The sequence below is a fragment of the Spea bombifrons genome, chromosome 7 (assembly GCF_027358695.1).
Source record: "Spea bombifrons isolate aSpeBom1 chromosome 7, aSpeBom1.2.pri, whole genome shotgun sequence".
NCBI classification, from domain to species: Eukaryota; Metazoa; Chordata; class Amphibia; order Anura; family Pelobatidae; genus Spea; species Spea bombifrons.
This window is the reverse complement of record NC_071093.1, coordinates 40,450,122-40,472,550: the sequence shown is the minus strand read 5'-3', so window position 1 is coordinate 40,472,550 and position 22,429 is coordinate 40,450,122. Positions and strand designations below refer to the sequence as shown.

The following is a 22,429-nucleotide window of genomic DNA, read 5'->3' as shown; positions in this document are numbered from 1 at the left end:
CTTGGTATCATCTTTTCTTCAAGTTGATTTTTTTCCACTTAAAAATAATGATCAGGAAGATAAAAGAAGAAATGTTCCTTGGTCTCAATCCTTATGTGTACAATGTGTTGTAGAACCTGGAGCTTCAATTCAAGGGGTTCTAACCAAAACTGCCACAGAAGAACTTATGTATAGTCTTTTTTTTTTTTACCATTAGATTTTTGCATACATCTTTTTCACTTTTTCCCCTGTAACCCGGGCTACTGAACAGAAGAGCGTGACGCTTCGTTAACCGCACGTGCCGACGCCGCGGCTCCCTTTGGTGACGCTGGTCTCCTTGGTATGGAGCGTAGCCATATCCTCTCCTAAAACCCTAATTAGATTTCCGTGACAAACCATTACAATTAAGCTTTACTGCCCAGCTTCCAAATTTTCTAATAAAATGAAATTAATATTTAATGTTGCGTATCAATAATTCATGCATTGAAAACTGAAATAGTTTGGAAATTAGCATGGTATGAATAATTTATCGTTTGGGAACGAATTTCACTTATTGAGTAGAGGTGAGGCCTTCGTTTCTCTAACTGTGGTGTGATTACTTAATCTGCATTAAAAAAAAGAGAGGTAAATAAAACTTAACTTTTATTCAAAACACAAATATTTTATAGAAAAAAAAAAAAGAGTGAATTACACCTAACCACACGGCAACTCAAACGCTTTAAATGGCGGACGGCCTAATATATGAAGCAGAAAGTTAATTTATCCAAGGAAAGTCTCCTGCGGGCATACTCTCCCCTTTAATAAGAAGAAGAAGAACAGTCCTTAGTATCCTACACAAAGCTTTAGGGTCTTTATGGTCCCATTACCACCACTAAGAACGGAAAACTAAGACTATCGGCCGCCATCATGGGGGGGGGGTATAGCTTTGGGAAGGATTTGACCTTTTTGTCAATAAACCTCATTTTAGGGGATTTAATAAAATTCTATATTATTGTGATACTTATTTATGTTAAGCATTACTCCCACCTCACTACACAGACTAGGATTGGATGGATTAGGATTCCGCTGGCGTACCTCCGAGAAGGGGAGGTAAGCACTGGATACTTCAAAATGGCCTGTCCTCCCATGTTGGGACCTGTAGAGTTAGGGGGGCTCTATATGCACAATATCAGGGCCCCAAACACTAACCAAGCTTAACCCCCCCATCTATCTTCACCCCAGTGACACATCTCATACTATTCACAAATCTCCTGATTGAGACACATCTGTCTGATTAAATTGTTCCTTTTTAATACAGAACAAAAAGGGATTAACGACATCAAGAGAATGGACTGAAAGTGGAAAAAAAAGTGCAAATTGTTTCATCTGAAGTATAGTCGAGTAGTTTCTAAATCATCAATAAAGCCCTTGGAGACCAAAATAATTATAGAAGGCTGCATTAAACCAATTATCAGCCCGAATTTTTTAAACAACACATTACTGTCAGAGACTGCAGATTGTGCCCCGGGCCAGAACATTGGGCTGTAGTTAAATCTTGTAATGCCCATGGTAATTTAACCAAAGGGGGAGCTGCGGAATGGACGTGGTAACTTCCGTACATGACTTTATATCATGTTTTACTTTAATGGTTGTAATGGAGGGAATTAATTGGAAAATTGGTCTATCAAACTATCTTAGGAGATATTTCCCACAAATAAAAATAAAATTCATAGCTAAATCCCTACAATCTTAAAGGTTATGTTATAGTAGGCAGGGTTTATTTAATCAGGGATGGACATTTTCAAAATTGTTTTCCCCTAGGCACGTGTGTAGCCCACCACGTGGGGAATGCGATGGCTGATCTGGGTGAAGGCATCTCTGGTGGCTTCTTCAAGTGGAGATGTTGCCACCACAGCTTTTACTAAGACTAAACTCATTATTTAAAACTGCTTACAGCTTTTACATTTTTTTTAACCAGTATCATTCTTTTGGAGGTATTTGGTAAAATTAAGGAAAGGGGCTACTTGACCTTAAGAAAGTTTTATGTTGGGCGCAGAACATGGCACGACTTGCGTAACAATTAGTTTCCTGACGTTCTCTCCATTCTTAAGGCCGAACCAATCAGCAACTTAACAAAAGTGCCGAAACTATAGCTTATTTTAATCGGTAAACACAATAGTATTCTCTTATTTAATGTATAAAACTGTAAAAAGTAGATGAACCTGTGGTCATTTCGGTACAGATGAGACTTCCAGTTAGCTGCTCCATTGAACACACCGACCGCTCTAATAATCAATTACAATTACGTGGCCGTTTGTTTCTTTAGCTTCAAACGTATCAATATTAATTAATTTTCTAATATTTTATTGTTACGTGAAGTCCCCCCCCCCCCCAGTCTTTTCCTCTACCCCCTGCATCGGTCAGCCGGTATACAATAGCCGGTTGTGTTTGACTTTTTTTTTTTAAATGTTGTTCAGCACAAGTTGTTTGCTTAGCCATGGAAGACGACAAAGACGCGGCTTTTTAGATCTTGCCGGGAAGGAAGGCACGGTGACCTAGACGCACACTGCGATCATGTCTCTGTAATAATGCCTGACTGCCTAATGGGAGAGAAGAGCGTAGAAGGTTCAGAGGGGCAGAGCTTCTAAACGGCTTTGTGCTTTCCGCTCGCGCTCCGGCTCTGTAAGATCAGCGGGCTCCCTCTCTCCGAGCAGCAGAATGCTATTGATGAGACATGCATTCGTCAGAAGTCGGAGAAAGAAAAAGCAAGCTCATACTGTGCCTCCGCTGTCTGCAAACACAGGCAGGAGAGCTTGTCCTTTCGTTTCGCCGGCCCCCCCTGCGCTCCCGATGGGGGCGACGCCATTAGTCCTCGCGACGAGTGCAAAGCAAATGTCAAGCAAGCTTTCCGTGGCCAAAGTGCAGAGAATCAAGAGGGGTTTTTTCCTCTCAATTAAAGGTGCAAACGCTCATGGGAGAACCATATGTCATTTTACATGCTATATACACCATTAGCAATGTCTGCGCATCTTCGGCCTTAAAGGGGGACTCCTTCCAAATTCTTTTATTGCCAGTATCTGATTGATTCATACTTCCTGTGAGGAATAGAATTGCTCAGTCTTAATCACCCAGCTGGACACTCTGACTAATGCGTGGAGAGGAACAGACTAAATTACTGTATACAGCGCCGGGAGGTTATTACTGTATACAGTGCTGGGGGTTATTACTGTATACTGCGCCAGGGGGTTATTTCCATCCCGTTATAGTTCTATCCTGCCCCTCACCTGCCGTCCCTTAATCTGCATGTTACCCTTTGCTTTCTTTGCTTGTACGCTAGGAAAGGTCTCTCTGGCGGGGTAGGGGTTAATTAGCGAGGGACGGGGTAGTGGGTTTAGTGACGGGTAGGCTGGAAGGTATTATTAAGCGTAGCTTGAAGTCTATGCCCTGCTGCGTCACGCCAAGTGCTTTTTATTAAGCGACAGCCCAGTCCTGGTGAATCGGGTGACTCGGGTCTCCGTAAAACTTTCTGAGCAACTTTGCGGATGTTAAGCGCCGGCCGCTATTCCGGGGTGCAAACAAATGAGATTGGTGTTTTGATACATGCGGGGGGAGCAGCTGATTATAGAGTTATTTCCATAACAGCCTTAACAATTCTCCGAAGAAGAAGAAGCAGCCCTTTTGCATTATGCAAATTCCCTGAGTAGGGACATGGCGCCGATGCCTGCTCAATCAACAGGATCGTAATTTGCAAGTGATTTGCCATTTCATGGGCCACTGATAACACAGAGGTGAATTTTTAATGCCGGTTACAAGTTTGTCATACCTTGGTGCTGACAAACTCTGTATATTGATTTGTTAGACCCCACGTTACCACCCAACTACTCTAGTTCAGGAGAGACAGTCCCTCTCCACTACCTCCTTTGGAATTAAATTCTCACTACCTCCCCTCCTTTTGTTCTTCCTCGATTATATAAATAGCTGTCACTATGTCGCGTCTTTGTTGCCATGTATAATATATATATATATATAACTGGGAACTTGCTTGATGAGCTGATTCTGAGACTTTTGAAACATTAACCCTTTAATTGACCGTTGTAAAGATTCTATGTAATAACCGGCCAAATGTGTTACCCAAATGGGGCTAAGAGCGGGGCTCGTGGAAACCTGGACTTGCCATTATTTAAAGGTGCTTAATTGAGTCACCTGCATTCAAGCAGGGATATCAACCATAACTTGTTGGTAGCAAAAGCATCAGTTTAGGAGTCTGATCTATGTGTAGGTCAGCTCCAGACTGCGTGACCCTGAGAATCTGCCCCTTCACCCCGAGATTGGGGCAAAAACCATGTGTGCATGTATTGTGGGGCACAAACAAAGCCTCAGTCCGGCTGCTCTAGAAGAGATGCGATGGACGGGGTTTGCGACGGATACCTGGCGATGCGGTGAAATACTGCGATGTCGCGCGCCGTATAATGGCAGGCTGCAACGCTGCACTTTTCCCCCCCTATTGGGTTTGAACAATCGATATTCCTTTATGGCTCAAAACTCCCTTCTGTACGTTGACATGATTGAGATCCCGGGCTGCGTAATACAGGCTGAGGCTACGCGGACAGCTGTGATAAATCACCCCCCCCCCCAACACGAGAAGCAGAAGAGACTGAAACGCGGCGGGAGAAACCGCCAGGACATTATTCAGACGCAAACAAAGCTCGTTCTATATTTTATTTATCTCAAATAGTGTGAATTATTCATTGAAGTTAATGTACAGTAAGTGTTTGAAATTACGTGCCAGTGGGGATATATTTTTTCTTTTTATTTATTTTTTTTGTTTTAGCGACCACATATTGCACAGATATTGATTTCCGACACAGTAATTTTTCAGCGCACGTCCGTACCCAAACTTTCTTCCTGGAAGCTACGGTCTCGGTGTATAATTCATCCCGCCGATGCTTCCAAGCAACTCTCCATTATTATTTTCATACCTTTCTCTCCCTCTCCCTTCAGCTTTTATATATATTCCTGTTGCGTTTCTATATTCTTCACCGTATATCCAACAGTAAAAATGTGATTAAAGTATTTTTCATTTTCCTATTATTGCCTGGTTTCTAGAAAAGCGCTTTTAAGAAATGAACTAGACAGAATAAAACGTGTCGCGTGTTTGGGGCTCAATAAAGTAGACAAAAGTGAGATTTATATTCTTACATGCATCTCAGGCATGTCCTAGTGATGTATTTAATTGGGACGGGGGCACATTTGGTCAAGCCTAGCGTCCACTCCACTTACCTGATGCCCTAAACTTCATCTTGTTTCGGGAACCTGTTGGATGTTCCTTGCGGAAGTCAACTCTGCTTTAGTTGAGGAAGCAGCGGTGAGTTTAGCCGATGGCGTAGAGTTTAGGCGATGGTGTAGGACGTCACATCCCATGAGTGGTCACAATGCTGCCACAAGAAGGAGGAAACATCTCAACATCTGTCTTGGAGGGTCCAAGTTCTTCACTTCTCTGATGGACATCCCGCTGTCCTCCTTGCGATGCCTTCCTAGACTAAAACACCGCATAGGCTACAAAGTATCACCAGATCAAGTTGCTGCTCTTGAGATAGCGGGTGTTTAGAAACCTCCGTCAAGTGAAAGAGTGAACTTGAGGTGGTTGTGGAGTCGGTTCCTCGGCTGATTTAGTTTGCTTAGCGGTTAAACATTCAAGAAGCGATCATATGCAGAAATGTCTATTTAGTAGCAGGTGCCTGGAACGTGCTTCATAAACACAGTAGCCGAGGATTCGACTTAAAGGACGACCGGTGTAAGTTGCCGGGAGTTTTTTTGTATTACCGCTTATTTGTTCTCAAATTTCCTACATTTCTAGAAGTATAATCTATGGATAATACGGGGATGGCCAGGTAGCCAAAAAACAATTAGTCACCGCCTGAGAATGTATTCTAATTATTTATTTTATTTCTAATGCAAAATTAACCCATTAAATCTGAGATGTTTTAAATCCAGGGCAGCCACTGAAAAATGAATTCACCTCTAAAATTTGTTGGTTGTGTTTTATCTCCATCGCCGGCTTTTAATTGCCATTTTTGAAAATGATACGGCTGTGACGCGGCCCGATGAGAAGTCCCAGGAAAGTTCGATAAGTGAATGAGCTTATTGATTTTTTTTTTTAGTCGCAGATTGAAATCGTAAGAACCGTGCAATTTTATAGAAACAGGGGAGCGGCGGGATTAGAATTGGCGTCTTAAATGCCATCAGTTGGTTAAGGAGTTAAAAATAAAAACCTGTTCTCCGATGTGTTTATATTTCTCGTAAAGTGAACCTGTCACCAAAAATAAGTAAAGGTCAACAATATATATTTATCAGAAACCCGCTTTATGTCTAGGGCACAGAAACAATTATCAGAAGCTCCTTTGAAACAAAATATTAATATTGCTAATAGATACTTTACCTGGCCTAGAAGCTGCAGCCCTGTTACTGCAGCAGCCAACAGATGAGATGCTTTCAATACATGAATTCACGTTCTTCAATATATTTCAGACGGGTCTATTGGCAGAGATCGTTGACATTGGCAGTTTTCTTGAATAAAAACGACTGTTTATGCGACTTTTTTTTGTAATAAGCGCTGCGACATGCCCTGCGTTCATTTTAATTCAACTCGAGAAAGCAAAGTGGATCTTCCTCATCTAAACCCGGCGTATTGTTTCCCATCTCAGCAAACGCTTTCCGTCCTCACAGAGCTTTATAAGCCGCAATCAGCCGGCTATTGTCTGTTTAATCTTCGGTGTCTTGTCTGTTGCCGCAGACCGGCTCCCGCGTCCACACACCTGTTTGCCTAAAGAGCTCGAACGAGACCACCTTACGTTTCACAAAAGGCCGATAAAGAGCTTTCAAACGGCAACGATTTCCCGTCCATTGTAAGCAGAGATTGATTTCGAGAATCGTGCTGTGTGCGTCCCACGGTCTGTATAATGATCGGTTAATTTACCTCTCAGAATAACATCCTTAATGAATTACATTTCGATGTATCGGACCAAGTTTTGGTATCGCTTAGGAGTCGCTAAGTTATTCGGATTGGCCGGTTAAAGCCGTACACCCATTGATATGGACACTGTAGATGTGGATAGGAGGAAGCTTTCTAAACGAGATGGCCCAGAGACCCTTCACAAAAAATGCTCTAATGACGAACGGAAAAAGAACTGCAACTTTGCTTCATTTAACTCACCTGTATTCATGCAGGGAATCCACCTATGATATACCCGTGAGAAACACAGTAACTGCGATGCTAAGGGGATAGTAAGATGCGTAGGAGGCAGATCCAGACCTTGTGAATCTGTCCATTCATCCAGATACAGCCGACATAAGAATGGGGAGCAGCACTCACATTGAGGCTCCAGAACTAGCATTCGGAGTTTGCCGGTATACGCGTGAGACCGGATTTCAGAGTAAAAGGAGCACTCCAGGGTCCCGGGAGCCCCCTTAGCAATGAATGTGCCTTCTTCCAACCTAAGAAAATGGATAAATGTACTTGCCTTAGGAAAAGCTGCACCTTCCTCCTTCTTCCCTCGTTTCATACAGTCAATTAGCTGCTTTCGGATCATGTGCAGGTGGGTCGCGTAAGACCCCCAAACGTTCATGCTCGAGGCAGAGGTGGGTATATCACGTGCATGATGTGTTTATCTGAATGCCTCTTCTGCACGGCAGAAATCTCGAGGTGGGGAAAAGAGCAAATCCATTTAGAAGGTTTACAAGGGGGATACCAATGATAAAGGGGCCTCAGCTGTCACATGCATTAAAGTGTCCCTTTAGTCTCTGAAGATGTGGTGTAGAGCAGGAGATCAGGTTCTCCGATGGCTGGGATCTCTGTTTTACAAGCTGAGGTTACCGGTTGTCATCTCGTGCCTCGTCACCCTCTACAGCGCAGATTAGCCAGAAACAAGACCTACTCCATCGTTGACAAAGGTCTACCTTCTTCCGGACCACCAGGATATGAGGATGCCTGGATTCCTGGTCCCCATGTCCCAGACACAGCCGCTTACCCCATTAACCCTTTAATTCCTCCAATGGCCGGATTTGGTATCTGCCATACGCCCCTTCCGACAGCGCAAGCTGTTATTAAACCCGACTAATATCCCCGAGTGGCTTATTTTGGCCCTGGAAAACGCAAAGGTATCCACCGACTCCGCCGTGTGAAGAACATTTTACGTCTCTGCATCCGAGCGCTTTCTTTAATTATTACTTGCATATTAGTGTTATGCCTCTGTCGATACATTCGCGGTATCTTTGGATCGCGCTGGTAATTATAGGTCATTCTGAGCTGCGTTTTCAGAGTGTTTGAATTTTAATGACTTTTTTTTTCCCCTTTCTGTGGCTCTGTGTGGATAAATAGTAATTAGGCGCGTTACTACTGCGGAGGAAACATCTGGGAATATGTATTGTTTTCGTTTGTTTTTGCATTTTTGCGGTAATTAAAAAGAAACGCGTGGCAGGTTGGTGACGGGCTCGTTAAACCAGCTTATGAGAGTAAAAAAAACCTTATTTAATGTGAAAAAAGAATTACGGGGCTACAATCAAAACAAAAACCGCTTCACCTTAATAACACCCAAACAACCTCGGTTGTCTCAGAGAATTGCATTGGTGTCTTTCATTCAGGTGTATCTGAGCACAGGCAGTCCTCGCACTTACATCGGGCTAAGCCATTCATATGGTGATGTAAATTGAGTCCGGTTTACTTTCATGGCAACAGTGAGATTATGTTCCAAGAACGTAACATATATGGACTCTGGCATCAGCTCCAGGGTTCCTGCTTTAACACAGGTGGATCATTAAAATGCTTGAAACTGGCTTGCTTGTGTCAGGGTCCGCCCCCAAAACCCTGGTCTCAATAGTTTGTGAGTCTTGAAGTTCACCATCCCAGGCTTTAAATATTAATCTAATTGCATGAGGTCACAATAGGCAGACTGACTCCGTGGGAAGGATCGCTGCTTTCCTGAGCTCTAGAATCATTAGAAAAAAATCCCTTATCCAATCAGGACGGGACGTCAGGTTCAATATTGTGTACTTAAAGGACCCCCTTATTAATGAAGGAATAAATACACATTAAGCTCTTGCAAACGAGTCCTCCAGTAAAAAGCTCCTTGTAATTACGGTATATTTACTGGTTCAGCGCGAATAAAAGGAAAGTGGAAGGCAATATAAAAGAATCTTGAGGGTCTTACTTCACTTGTCTGAAATGTCTGTTGCTGTAGAGTTTAATCCATAAAAATAATTGTATTCCAGCGGAAGAAGCAAGAGGTGTAGAGGTATAAAGTTAGTTAAATACACTCCTAAAAGCTCTTAGTATACAGACCTATCTTTCTGGAATTGGACCCAAAACATCCAAAGCCGCGACTCGGTTTATCCCGTGAGTGTTCCGTTTATTAACTTTCAGTAGCTCAGCAGAACCCAGCAGCCCGGATGTAAGAAGGACGTTCTGTGCTTTATGGACCGGTTTCGTATGGCATTGTAAATTTCCACTCTAAAGGGTTTTTGGACAGCATTGACGTAGTGTGAGAAGTGCCTTTCCTTCCCGTCGTCTGATCCTCCAAAAAGAGAGGGCCCTGATATCACCAGCGGAGGAAAGACCACCAGGTTCCTTTGCTAATTTTACGTCTTTAACAAACTCTCCCACCTTTTGTTGTTGAAAAACCTGACAAGTGATGTCAGCGTTGCAGCGTTAATGGTGTAGAGGATAGATCGCAAGCTGTCTGTCTGGGTGTATTCTGGTGACCATTGGTCAATACCTACCGAGCATCCAATATTTTCAGATCAGGGCCTCGCTCGCAGTCATTAGGTTTCTGTTTCATTAGGTATCGGACACATTTCTACTGCTCAATAAATCTGTTCAAAAGTGTTTTTTTCCCAGATCGCCGGTGTTTAGCTGGCCTCAATGGCCATTAAAATGTTTTAACAAGGATATTGTAGAGCGTCTGTCAGGGCTCCGGTATTCCTATAAGCACACGCTCTTTCATTATACCTGTAATCGCAACAAATGTGTTAGGTGTTTGTCTTTCTGTCTGTAACCCCTCACTACCAAAAAATAATTACGAAATAAAGCTGATTTATAGCTGAACAAATAGTCTCATGGTACTAGTCCTTGGACTAGGTATGTTGGCTTTTTACCAAGGGTGATCGCCCACAACCTTTCTAGCTGCAGGGTCTTGTGGATTTTGATGTTGGACAGCTGCAGGGTTCTGCTGAACTCAGCCAGGTTCTTGGAACTATTGAATTCTTTCTAATTTCTGCTAAAATTATTTTTTTTTTTTTAAAAAGTGCTTAGGTCTGAAACCTCAGATGAGGAGCAGAATCCAGCTTTGGATCGTCAGTTTAATGCATGCACCATATTATTTTATCTTATACATTAGTTGGCAAAAATGTCCTTATTTCAATATTATGTTTTCTCTTTCCGATCCCAGAGTTGAAGAAGCAGGTGGAGAGTGCAGAACTGAAGAACCAACGACTCCGTGAAGTGTTCCAGACAAAGATCCACGAGTTCCGAACAGTTTGCTACATGTTAACGGGGTACCGCATCGATATCACCACCGAGAACCAGTATCGCCTAACCTCCATGTATGCGGAGCACAAAGACGATAACCTGCTCTTCAAGGTACGTAAACGTTACTGTTATTAACTTATTTATTCAATGGTTCCCATTGGTCTTCCAGTACCAGTACCCAGCTGTGTTATTTGTCCACGAGGGCAAATTTGAGAACCACGCCAAGAGAAAAGATTTGCGTTCTGACATTTGTCGAAGACTCTTTGCCTTGTGTCCATTTGATGTATAATTGGCTTGCTTGTGTGTCCAGTGCTTTGTGGTCAAGCATAAATGGTGTAGGCTGGGTTGAGGACCAAACTTCAACTTCACTAAACTAGCTGAAGTGTTCATGACTTTCCTATCGAAGATTCCAAGATCTTACATTTTAACATTTTAACCCATCTCTATACTGACCATAATTGGACCAAGGAGTGTCCCCAGGATGTAATTCTGTGACTGTAGCGCCATATAAGAATGCTGCTTTATAGGTTGAACCCTATGTCCACATTATGTAGAGGACCCTTTTTGTTTTATTCCATGGTCGCACTAACCCTAAAAACTGGGATTCTCACAAAATTTCACCCATTTGGTTTTATGTGTGCCTCCTAAAATGTTAATGATCTGTTTTATAGCATAAAAGCACATTTTATTTTTATTTGGCGTCCCCATTAGTAAGAAATCAATGTTTTATGGTATACAAGTTAGAAGACGACATGTTAACCGGTTCTTTATTTTTCAGCCAATTCCGTCTTGTCGTGGAGGTCAGAACCGCTTCCCTCTGGGGGCTTTACTATGAAATGTTTGCCACCCACGTTTAATAGAGTCTGTTTTACCGGTGTAGAATAATCCACATGCACGATTACTTTGTGCAAATGACACTGTTTGTGCTATTAGCTTTTGGGATAGGAAATCAAGTGTTTGCGAGTATTGAGAATGTTAAATCATAGCTGCGGTTACGTCTATTGCCGGCTCGAGACGCTCGCATTACGTTCGGGTCAGACCTATGTATCAGGGTCAGAGCACAACAAGCCCGCAGTTTGCCCGGTTTGATTTCCTGAAGCTCACATCTAACACGCTCAGGGAAACATGGTCCGTACGCTTTAAATACCCCATCATTTACCACCAGCGGATTGTGACCCCTGCTGCGCACAAATAGACCTCTTGCTGATGTCTGAAGAAACCTTAACGGAATAAATAAGAGCTCTTCAGGAAACATCATGTTTTGCACAAGCAGAAACCTAAAAGGGATGTATTTTTGAATGACTCCTATAAGCCTTAACCTGGCATAGTATCCAAGGGGAGAGCAATATTTTAGAAAGTGGATATAGGAGAGGATGTCACCGCGACCAGCTCCTGAAAGGGGAGCAGCCGGAGTTCATTTATATTTCATCCGGTGAACGTTGTAAACGATGTTCCCGGTGCACGGTCACCACATCTTCGTGGATCCTCTTCCGCGGTGTCGCTTTCTGACACAGGAGCCGTAGAGGAGCTTTGAACTCCTAACGTGTCCCTATCGATGGCTGAAACACAAGAAAGAGACATGCAGTTCTGCCATCTATTAACTTACAGTTTGTCCGATGTGGGATCCTCACCAGCTGGCTTTACCTCTTTAGTGCCAATGAGTAACGTTTAACCGGTTTCATACCAAAAGGCTGAAATTACTATACTTCTACTGGTGTCAAAATGATGATTACATTAAACAAAAAGTAAAAATCGGCTACAATGTATCTGTTAAGTCTGCCTAGCTTGTGACCCTTCTGCCCCATATACCACCGCCCTTGGCAACTCTTCATGTGGATTTCATTCTATATGTCGTAAAATTGGTTGGTCTTGGAAATGTATCTTTTTTTCCTTTTATTTTCCTTTCCTGCTATTTGCACAATTAATAATTACGTTAAACAGTGTGTAGATGTCCTCAGTCCCGGTGGCCTTGAAGCCCTTTGACGTTCTCTCATAGCCCCATCCGGCTCGAGTGTATTGCCGCAACTTTAATGGATCTTAATTCAGCTACTGCCAAAAAAAAATCACAAAAACTGTATTTTGGCTTCGCGAATCAGTAAACCGTGCGTCCTCAAGAAACTTGCATAAGATCAAATGACGCGATTCAGAGCCAAAAATCTATAGTTCTGATTGCTTTCTCTTCTGTGCCTTAAAAATAAGACTCAGTTACACGAAGAGCCGTGCGCGTTACTGAACTCCCACCAGCTTGTGCCATCTTCAAAGAGACCCCAAATCTTCAACATATTGGACAAAGTTCGACAAAGCTGGTTTTATCCGACTCTTACCCCCTCCTCTAAATAACTTTCGATCTGCGCAGGTAGATTGGGAATGTTGTCAAAATTCTAAATCGCTTTCTAGAGCTTTTATGAGTGTTCTTTTCAACCTGGCACAGTGGGGAGGGAATGAATAAGTCGTAAAGTAGCAAAATCTGCCCTTTACAAGCGCAGAGAGAATTTGTCTAATAAAGACAGGGAGCAGCCCTCCTGCATAGGGAAACACATATTCTGCATCCAATTTCCACAGTAACACCAAATATACAATAGAAATGGGAGAATATCTTAACCTGAAACAGTATTTCAGCCTTCCAACTACGTGTATATATATATATATATATAGTTTTTATTTTTTTTATATATATATATATATATATTGTTTTAATTTTATATATATATATATATATATATATATATATATATATATATATATATATTTATTTTTCACCTAACACATAGGTGGAAATAACTTACAGCTCTAAGACATTAAAAGGGTAGGGATTTTTTATTTATTTTATTAATACAGCTTTTAACATTTTCTGTACTTTTATTTGGATTCATGATGTTCTTATCGTTCCTCTGTCTTTTACATTTGTTCTCCGTACCTTTGCCCGTTGTTCCGGCAGAAACCACTAGCCCTGTCTGTACTACCCCTGGGGCAGAGTTAGACATGTCTATGCAGAACGTAGCTAATATTCTTTTTTCTTTGTAGAAAAGAAATGGATATATCCATAGAGATCGTTATAAAGTAACCCAACACATTTGTTGCCGGAAGTAGTATTTTAGGAGCCACAGACATGTTGTCTCATTATCTCAATGTATGATTGTAAATCTCAGATCGCTTCATTTGAATCTATTTGCTAGGGGGGGGTGCATTTGATTAATGGAGGTCTGTGGGGTGAAAGGACCTTACAAGGATTTACTACACCTGACCATAAAGCAATCACCATGGTGAACTTTGTGATCTGTGGGTTGTCGCATGATAATCTAAAATGTTGAACTCCGGGTCAGGTTTAATATGAGAGTAATCGGTTTCATCATAGGGGTATATCCTCATGGCAGAAAATCTAAGTGCAAATATTTATTGCAAAAATATTGCCGTGAAACCAATGGTGTGTTAAAAGAAAGAGTTCAAAACCGTTTTAAGGTGATATAGTCACATTAAGTAATGAATTCAAGATGGCCAGCACTAAATCCTTAAGGTGTCAGCTGAGCCGACAATTAGAGTACATACCTCGGAGCTCTCCGTGTGTTTAAAAGACAATGAGGATTTAGTAGCACTGCCTCTAAAGTAACGTAAGCAGCGGCCAGTCACATATATGCTATCAAGACTTTAGTGTAGCATAGATGTGATTGGCTGCTGCTAGTACTATTGATTTTACTTGGAGCTTAGCGGCCAATGGAAGTGCTACTGAGCATGTGCAAGAGGAGTACTGATGAATGCTTCCTGCTTTCAGTAGAAGCAGCGGGGGGGGTTAACAGAATGCTTCTAAAACCCCTTTGCGACAAATGACGTACCAGGCATGTCACGGGAAATCATACAGTGCATGAGAGTTAGAGTGGTGGGGTTTAAGGGGTTAATTCCCAGGTATGGCGTGTTGCCACTAACTGTTGCAGTGCAAATGGCAACTATTCTTCACACAGAAATGGGACAAAGTACTTAATAACTTTCTTAGTGGTCAGTTAGTACGTTCATATTTATTAATTACATTTTGTTTTGAATGGCAGCCAACACAATGACCATAGACTATTCAATCTCTTAATTCTAAACTCTGTAGTCATGCCGTTTATAACATTGCTTTTAGTATACGTTCCGATTTTCCCTGAGTGCAGTAAGAAGGAATAAAATGAAACGTAACATTAAAGTTCAGTGATAAAATCTAAATGAAATTACTGAGTGTAAATGGTATTTACAGTTTAAAGTGTTCCCGGAATATAAAAAAAAAAACACAGCGTGAGCTCTCTCGTAGAACTTTACTTTCCACATTCTTTAAGATGACCGATGATCACAAGGACTACTTGTCACCAATAAAATTACCTTAAATCTTTACCAACACTTATTGTCTACCAAGGATTTTCACTGGGAAGGAGCATAGCTTTTGAGTCCATGACCCTTTGTCCATGTATTTCCCCCATGGTGTTTAACTAGGATTTTAAACCCAAGTCAACAGACATCAAGTGGTTAATTAACTATTCTGTTGCCAACATCCTCTTAATACAGTCCATTTATCCTGAAGGTCCATAACTCCAGATGCCCAAGTTTAGGAGGGCCAGTTCATCCTTTGAACCCAGATCTCTCTGTTCCTCCTTTTTAGAAGTTCAGAACGTTTGCTGGCTATGAGGGTATCACAGGGTTCTACAGCCCTAAGAGCCGCAGTAATGTGTATATAATTCGCAAAAAAATGTAACCTGTAGGTCATAAAGATGTTGGCCATGTGAGACTCACGTTCCTGGTCCGTTGCAATGTTTTACTCATGCCTATCCCATTGTGTTGAAATTCCCTCGCTGTATACACCTCTTCCACCTCTGCTTTTATCTGCTTCCCTCTCTCCGAATCAAAATAAAGAAGCTTCTTAAAGATCACTATCATTAATATCTGAATAAACCCAACATTTTCTCCAATTTCCGCGTGGTGTAGAATTTGATTCCTGGATGGCTTGACCTCTGCCCCATCCTTAAGAGCTGCCAGGAGGTGTCTCAAAGCCTTGGTTTTTTTATGATAAATGTGTAATTGTGAGCTGGGCATCTTTACCGTGACACAAGCAGACAATGTACGCTGTGATTTCCTTTCTACACCGTGATATATTACTGAGAACGCTGAGAATGTTCAATCTAAGCTTCCAACACCTTCAAGTTCCGTAGCAGGGACCCGTTTCAGAGGACTTCTTTAAGGAGCTCATTCTGCATTCGGTGCCTAGAGTCTAGCTCCTTGTATTAAAAAAAAATGGAAAGATATGTGAAAATGGAAGATAGTTAATGGAAATTGGATTTATAAAGTGATAGAAAAAGAGAGCACTGCTCGAATCTAGCCTTTTGCAGTAGATATGCTACTTAATGCGTTCCTTTTTATGAAGTTTCATTTACCAAGCTGCCTTTGCTACCGAATGTATGTTTAATGATGGTCGGTCATTTTCCCCCACGGTTGCCAGAGTTACATAGTGGAAGCCCCTATCTATCCTTAATTCTCAACCTGCTGCTTGGTGGACCCTCTACGTGTAAAATGACTTCGTTAAATATGTGCGGATTAACCACAGACCCCAGCTGTAAAGTCCCAGAGGGCGCGCGGAAGGGCTGAGTGGTATCGCCTGGCCTCCAGATGCAAGAAAACTCTGTGACATTAACTGTCCATGCGGGAGCACTTCAGCTCCTTGGAAAGGCAGGTTCAATTAGTGCTTAAATCATCCCTGCTTTCTGCAAGCCCCTCGGGAGCTGTGCATGGGGACTTGTTTCCAGGGAGTGCATAATAGAACTTGCTTCACTCTGCAGTCTCCTGAAAGCAAAGCTGGTTTGAGACGTGAAAACAGATCCATCAACATAAAAAAAAAAACAACCTCTCGCGTGCCCTCTGGAATACCGTTTGTGAATGCGCTCTGTGGCTAGATCAATTTGGTAGGGTAATTGGTTGAACCAACGAAAGCGTGAGATCCATCACCAACGTTTGGGACCCACTCACATCATCCATAAGGTCTCATGACCGTACAAATGCATATTTAAATATTTAGTAAGAAAATACACATTTTTATACGTAGGTGGGGGGGGCATGTTCTTCCTGAAAACACACAAGCTCCAGGGCAGAAATCCCTCAATGCATTTGGATTTATAACGGCGATTGTAAGGTATCATTCAGCTTTTATATGCATTCAAGTACGTATGAGGGCTGAAGAAAGGCTTTTAAGAGCAACTTGAAGTAAATCCAGCCCTGGCCAAAACCTGGAATGATGGGAAGCATTAAAGAAGTCCACATAACAAACTGTCAGTTCCTCTTGATAAGCATGCAATTCAACCAGCGTACTGCGGCGTGAACGAGTACAGCTTCATTTGGCTTGGTTTGGGGCTGGATGCCTAAAGCATTCACGTAGCCATTGATAAAACCTTAAAAACATTAAAGGATAACGCATGATCCCTGACACTTTGTAGCAATGTTACTTCAGTATAAAAATAAAATGACGCCTCTGCTCCAGGTTGGTAGTGAGATGTTTGAGGCTTATCAGTAAATGCAAGCGTGTGAAATCCTAAATATCCAAGAAATCGGTATAGCCGCACAGTGCTGGACAGCCCCAAAAGCCACGACGCTCATATAAACAGCAGAATACCTGTCTACAAATACCTTCTAGAAATTAGTCACGTTAATTAGTTTTTTCAAATGAATTACTTGGTTACAGTGAGATCAATCAATAGGTGACAAAATAATAATAAAGCCCCACTCCAATCCTTTAAATGACCCCCAAGAAAAAAATGCCAGTCCTTGGGGTTTATTTACTGAACAGGGAGTTGGCAGGAGAGCTGCAGTTTCATCTCTGTGACTTCATTTTATATCATGAATGGTCAACCCCAGTGGGCTCTGCTCAAAGAATAAACTTGGATGGCCCTGCATTAAGCATATTTAAATCAATGAAATCGCCGCACTGTTTACGCTATGCATCGTGCAGGGCCAGCTCAGCCCTTCCAGCAGAGAAATTAGCAAGGGATGGCCCTTTATAATACATAGTGAATATAGGGAGCGTAAACCACGGTTCTCCTGCAAACTCCCATTTTAATGAATAAACCCTAAAAGCTTATGGGACTCGAATTGCTTTCTATGATGGTCCAAGAAAAGATGTCACCTTCGACTATAATCTCAATCTTGTCTTGGGCCAATATGGCTATATCCATTATCCTTATTAAAGTGCAGTGGGTGGGGGGGTGCTGCATGACTATGTTATGTGCGTGTTCTTATATTCCTGTTTCAATGTACTTTTCATACTGTTATTTTAGTAGTATGTTCCCTCTGTCCCTGTTTAATGCGGCAGTGTGCTGCTTTGATCCTCCTTCCCAGGATTTTAGCCAAAAAATAAAAGATGAGGCAGCAGTGCGTTCATCATCAGACGAGCAGTTGGCGGGATTTTGGCAAAGTGCCTTTTAACAGTAATCAAACCTCGCCTGTGTCCAGCCAGCCAGCGCTTTACACAGCGATAAAGGCACACAGGATTGTTTTTTTTTGGTGCGCCTAGTTTGTTAAACTAACATCAGAACACACGCAGCCTCGTATTTGAACCTCTTCAATGAATTATTTAAAATGTTTGGGATTTTAATACAAAATCCCTTTTTCTCTAACATGAAACGCCGAACGAGTTCTTAGTTGCGTATGACATTTAAGAGCACGGAAAAAAATTCAAAAAATGCGGCATATCTACAGAATTTGACATATAACATTATTTTAGGTGCATTGATTGCATTAACAATTGATGGACTGCCTGCATCCTGCAGACGATTTCTTCTTCCCGCCATCATCTTTAAAACCTCTCTAAAGCCAATATACTTTTCTTATGTCATTAGACTGTCCCTACCCTTCAATCTCTCCTTGACAACTTACTTACTCACTGTTTAATAAAGCCATACGTTCTAAGAAGCTTATGTCTTCCAGTCTCCTACCTCAGTAGGACCTTCTGCCCACCTTCTGCCCAGATGTGACTCGTACATCGGAAAACCTATGACCTCTAAACTCTTCAATCATCATCTACACACTGACAGTCTATTTTTGTGCAATTTCGTCAGTAGAACAAACCGATTACCCCCTTAAATGAAGCCATGTTGATTAACGATCTTGAAATCCACCAGACTACCTATTGCAAGGTGACCTTACTTACTGTTTAGGTGACATGGGCCCTTGGGTTCACCTGAAACCCCCCCCCCCCTTTTAATTCCATCATTTGCGAAGTGAAGCACAAGGGCCATCAACAGGCAGATGTTTTATTATTGTTATTATTTTTGTAAAGCACTTTACTGTTTGATTGTTGTTGCCACAATCAATTGTGGAAAAGGATTGGTGCTTTTAAGACGGTAATTGGCACTTTCTGTAAAATAAGAAAAGCAGGGCACCATTGTTTGTTTTGCATTATTCGGCGCTAGTCTGTCTTCAATCTCTACTAAGGGGTTGTAAGAGCTGATGTAAGGTATTGGCTCACCGACAGGTACAAATGTATTTGATTGTGCTCTGCATGTCGACAGAACCAATTATGTCCCCTTGAAATCTAAGCAGAAAGCCGTCTTTTGCTGAAATATAATCTTGTGCACAGTTCCTTCTGTTGTATTCCATGTGGTTATTTCTACGTAAGACACAATAATTAATTATTTTATATTATTTAACTTCTCTAGAGCCAGGAGAGCAGACTTTCTTAAAGTCCCTAATAGGAAATGTAAACATTTAATGACATATATCCAGCACTTTATGTATTATGGGCTGGAGTAACATTACAAAAAGGGATCTGCCCTTCAGTAATTGTATTTTCACATGTGTGCGAGATACTCAAAGAACTTTTTAACCCCTTAAGGACAGTGGGCGGTCCCTAAACCCATTGAAAACAATGCATTTTGAGCCCGTACATATACGGGCTTTGTCATTAAGGGGTTAAAGAACGCTCTTGGTTCTTCTCAGCAGTGGTTTCCACCTCTGGACCTTGAGGCCCATCCTTGGTTCCACATAGGTGAAGAACCAAGGAATGGCTTAAGGACCAGCGATGGAGACGAGAGCTCTACGCACACCAGTCCTAAGCATCGTTTTAGCCAATAGCTTCTTTATAAACAGGAACAAAGCGCTCGTCTTGTTGAGGCATCAAGTCGATACCGTCCCCTTCACATGTTCCTCACGGAACGGAGGTTGACTCTGTCCAGTTGATGTTTAGATTACTCTTTCCGAAGCGCTCAATCCGCGTTAATGGAGATATCCAAATATAGGGAATGCGTGGCTCACCCGATAAGCTCGTATTTTTGTTGGTAGAACCTGATAAGGAATGAAAGACGGTAAAAAGAAAGAGTTGGACAAGCTGATAGCTTTTGTATTGTTATCTTTTGTGATATGTCTGCCTGTGGCTTATTTTTCTAGAGGTAGGGAAAGTAGCTTTTCGTGCTACGGTTCTAATTGGTTGAGACAGACCAAAATAATGAAGTATAGAAAGACCCCAACCGTACAAGGCGTCGGAGAGACTTTCCTCGGACTGAGTGAAGAAGCCATTTGAACGCCGGGTATTCCGTCACGCGGGGGAACCAATTGTGCTTCTGTTTAGGAAGCCCGGAACAGCCAGAATCACAAAATATCTTCAATGATCCGTGAAATAGGGGTTTTCAACCCTAAAGACGTAGTTTATGTCCTCATAAGAGCGGCGGCGCAGAAATCAGACAGAAATGAATGAAATATTACATTTTGGGAAAAGACTCTTCCAACGAGTTAAGTCTTGTGGTCTGAAATAGTGCTGTGTCAGATCCAAAGAGTTTATTGGGTGTTTACAAGAGTTATGACTGACACGGCTTAAGTGGTAAAATTGAAAAATGCTTTGTGAAGGGTATTTTTTTCCACTCTCCGCCTGTCCGCTCTACCTATTTGAGTATTAGCTCGGAACGTGTTATCGCGTCTCTCGGCCTTATTTGTTGTTACACGCCACACCATAATCCTTGACCCCAATTTTCTTCCAGTCAGTTCATCCATTTAGTATCATCATTATTCACTCTTGACACAGCAAACATTGCGAGCCGCTGCCCAGCGCTTCTACGGCAACAGCCGCCACAAAATAAACTTCCTCCGTCAGTCCTTTTTCTTTTGATTGGTGACTTTGGTTACTGGAGCAGAGAAGAGCGGATGATTGGTGCTCGGAGAATTTGATTGGCATGTCAGGGTTCCAATTAGAACACTATGCAGCTAATGACCATCTCCCATTGGCTGCATGCATTTTCACGTCTAAATTGTTTATCATGTAAGCTTAACCGGCAAGTTCCGCAAGGAAAGGCCAGGATGCTAAGAATGGGAGTCTTTGGTGAGCTGCCAGGACTTCCAGGAACTGCCAACGGCCGAACCCAAGAGCCTTATTACACCGGCCAAATGGTGCTTATCAGCCGTCTAGGGTTATGAGCTGTCTCTAGTTGCTCAAAACGTATTCAGTTGTTGGACTCAGGAGACGTCTATCCCATGCATGTTTATTAAGTTCTGCCACTTCTGCTGGGAGAGTGTTCCATCTATTTACCACCCTCTTCCATTAAAAGCCCTGGTAATGCCACCTCGGACAAAAAGGTTCCTTCCATCCTTTCCTGTCTTAGGTTCGTTTGTCCTTAACCTCCGTTTCGATACTCCGCCGTTCACCAACAGAAAATAATTCAATTTATATTTAAACTTTTATTTTTTTTTGGAATGTTTTCAAATGTTAAAAGTCAACCGTATGCCACCCAGTGAAGTGAAAGAACAAACTTCAAATAAGGGAGGACTGCTTAAAGCAGGGTATGGCCCGGCACATGCAAACAGCTGTCATTTTGAATCTCGTATGCCAAATCCGTGTACAGGATCTCTGTTTTTCCATACCACGATGACAGCTGAGTAGTAAAGTCTGCCCGTATAGTGGGGGCGGAAAATGTGCTCGCTCGGGGGAAACGGCATGTACGTCTACAGGATTCATTTATATTTATTTGTATCTTCCACGGTGTGTTTAATACAAGACCGTTTATTGTATTATCTGTTAAAGTTTATATGTTAAGATTATGCGTAGGTGGTTTTTGGACACAGCTAGCTACATGTAAACATTATTGGGTCTATTTGCTTAAAAAAAAGTCAATTTTATATAGTTCAAGTACGAAATCCAGCCTATACAGCAACTCGGCGATTCTCTTAAAAGACACGTGAGTGCAACTTGGATGAGCTACAAGAGCTTTGAGTGCTGGCAAATCACCCTGCTAGGTGGCAATTACTTGCATCAACTTGGTGCTCAGTTGAGTCCTTACGAGTCAGGATCACAACTCACAACTGTTGAAAATGTATTGTTTTTTTAAGTGTATTTTTTTTGTGTTTAAAACTAAAACCCCTCTACACCGGGAACTGGCCGTTAGCGGGTAACACGCCTGACGTTCCCTGCCATTATGATGAGATTAATGTGATGCAAAAATCATGACACCATATCTTCTGGATATGAAGGGGTTAAGAGGAGAGATAAATTGCCCAAAGATAATGCAGGTGCTATTTCGTTGTAAACGGGGGAAGTAATTTTCCCTTTGCGCACCCCTAATCCCGTGGGTTATGAAGCCCTTCAGCATTGTTCGTTGAGTTGTTGGGGTGCCCTATCTCTGGAGTTCTTACAGAATCTTTAAGATTAAATCATAATATAGAAAGGTCAGCGGGTAAAACCATTCCTGGAAACTCTTAAGATTCTCCGCAAAGTCTCCAGGCTTCATACTTCCCTACTTGGCGTCCGGGGCAACTTCCCAGGTTAAGGGTCTCGAGTTACCCGATAGCCTGAAGAAGATGGAATGATCTCCAGAAGGTACGACGCCAAAAGCTGGCGTTCTGCAATCCAATGGAAACATCTAAGCCGGATGAAACTTTCCCGTTGGCGTGAGGATAACGAAGCCCCGCGTATCTTCATGCGAGACAAGCATCCTCTAATTAGTTAACAGATGCAGG

The 22,429-nt window shown here is 42.1% G+C and overlaps 1 protein-coding gene across 1 annotated transcript in view; it reads left to right on the top strand.

Moving 5' to 3' along the window:
• Positions 1-22,429, top strand: part of MAD1L1 (mitotic arrest deficient 1 like 1) — a 229,047-nt gene that overhangs the window by 158,912 nt on the left and 47,706 nt on the right. Inside the window, exon 17 of the mRNA XM_053470470.1 lies at positions 10,401-10,591. Coding sequence (XP_053326445.1) covers positions 10,401-10,591 — 191 coding nt within the window. The remainder of the gene's footprint in view (positions 1-10,400; positions 10,592-22,429) is intronic.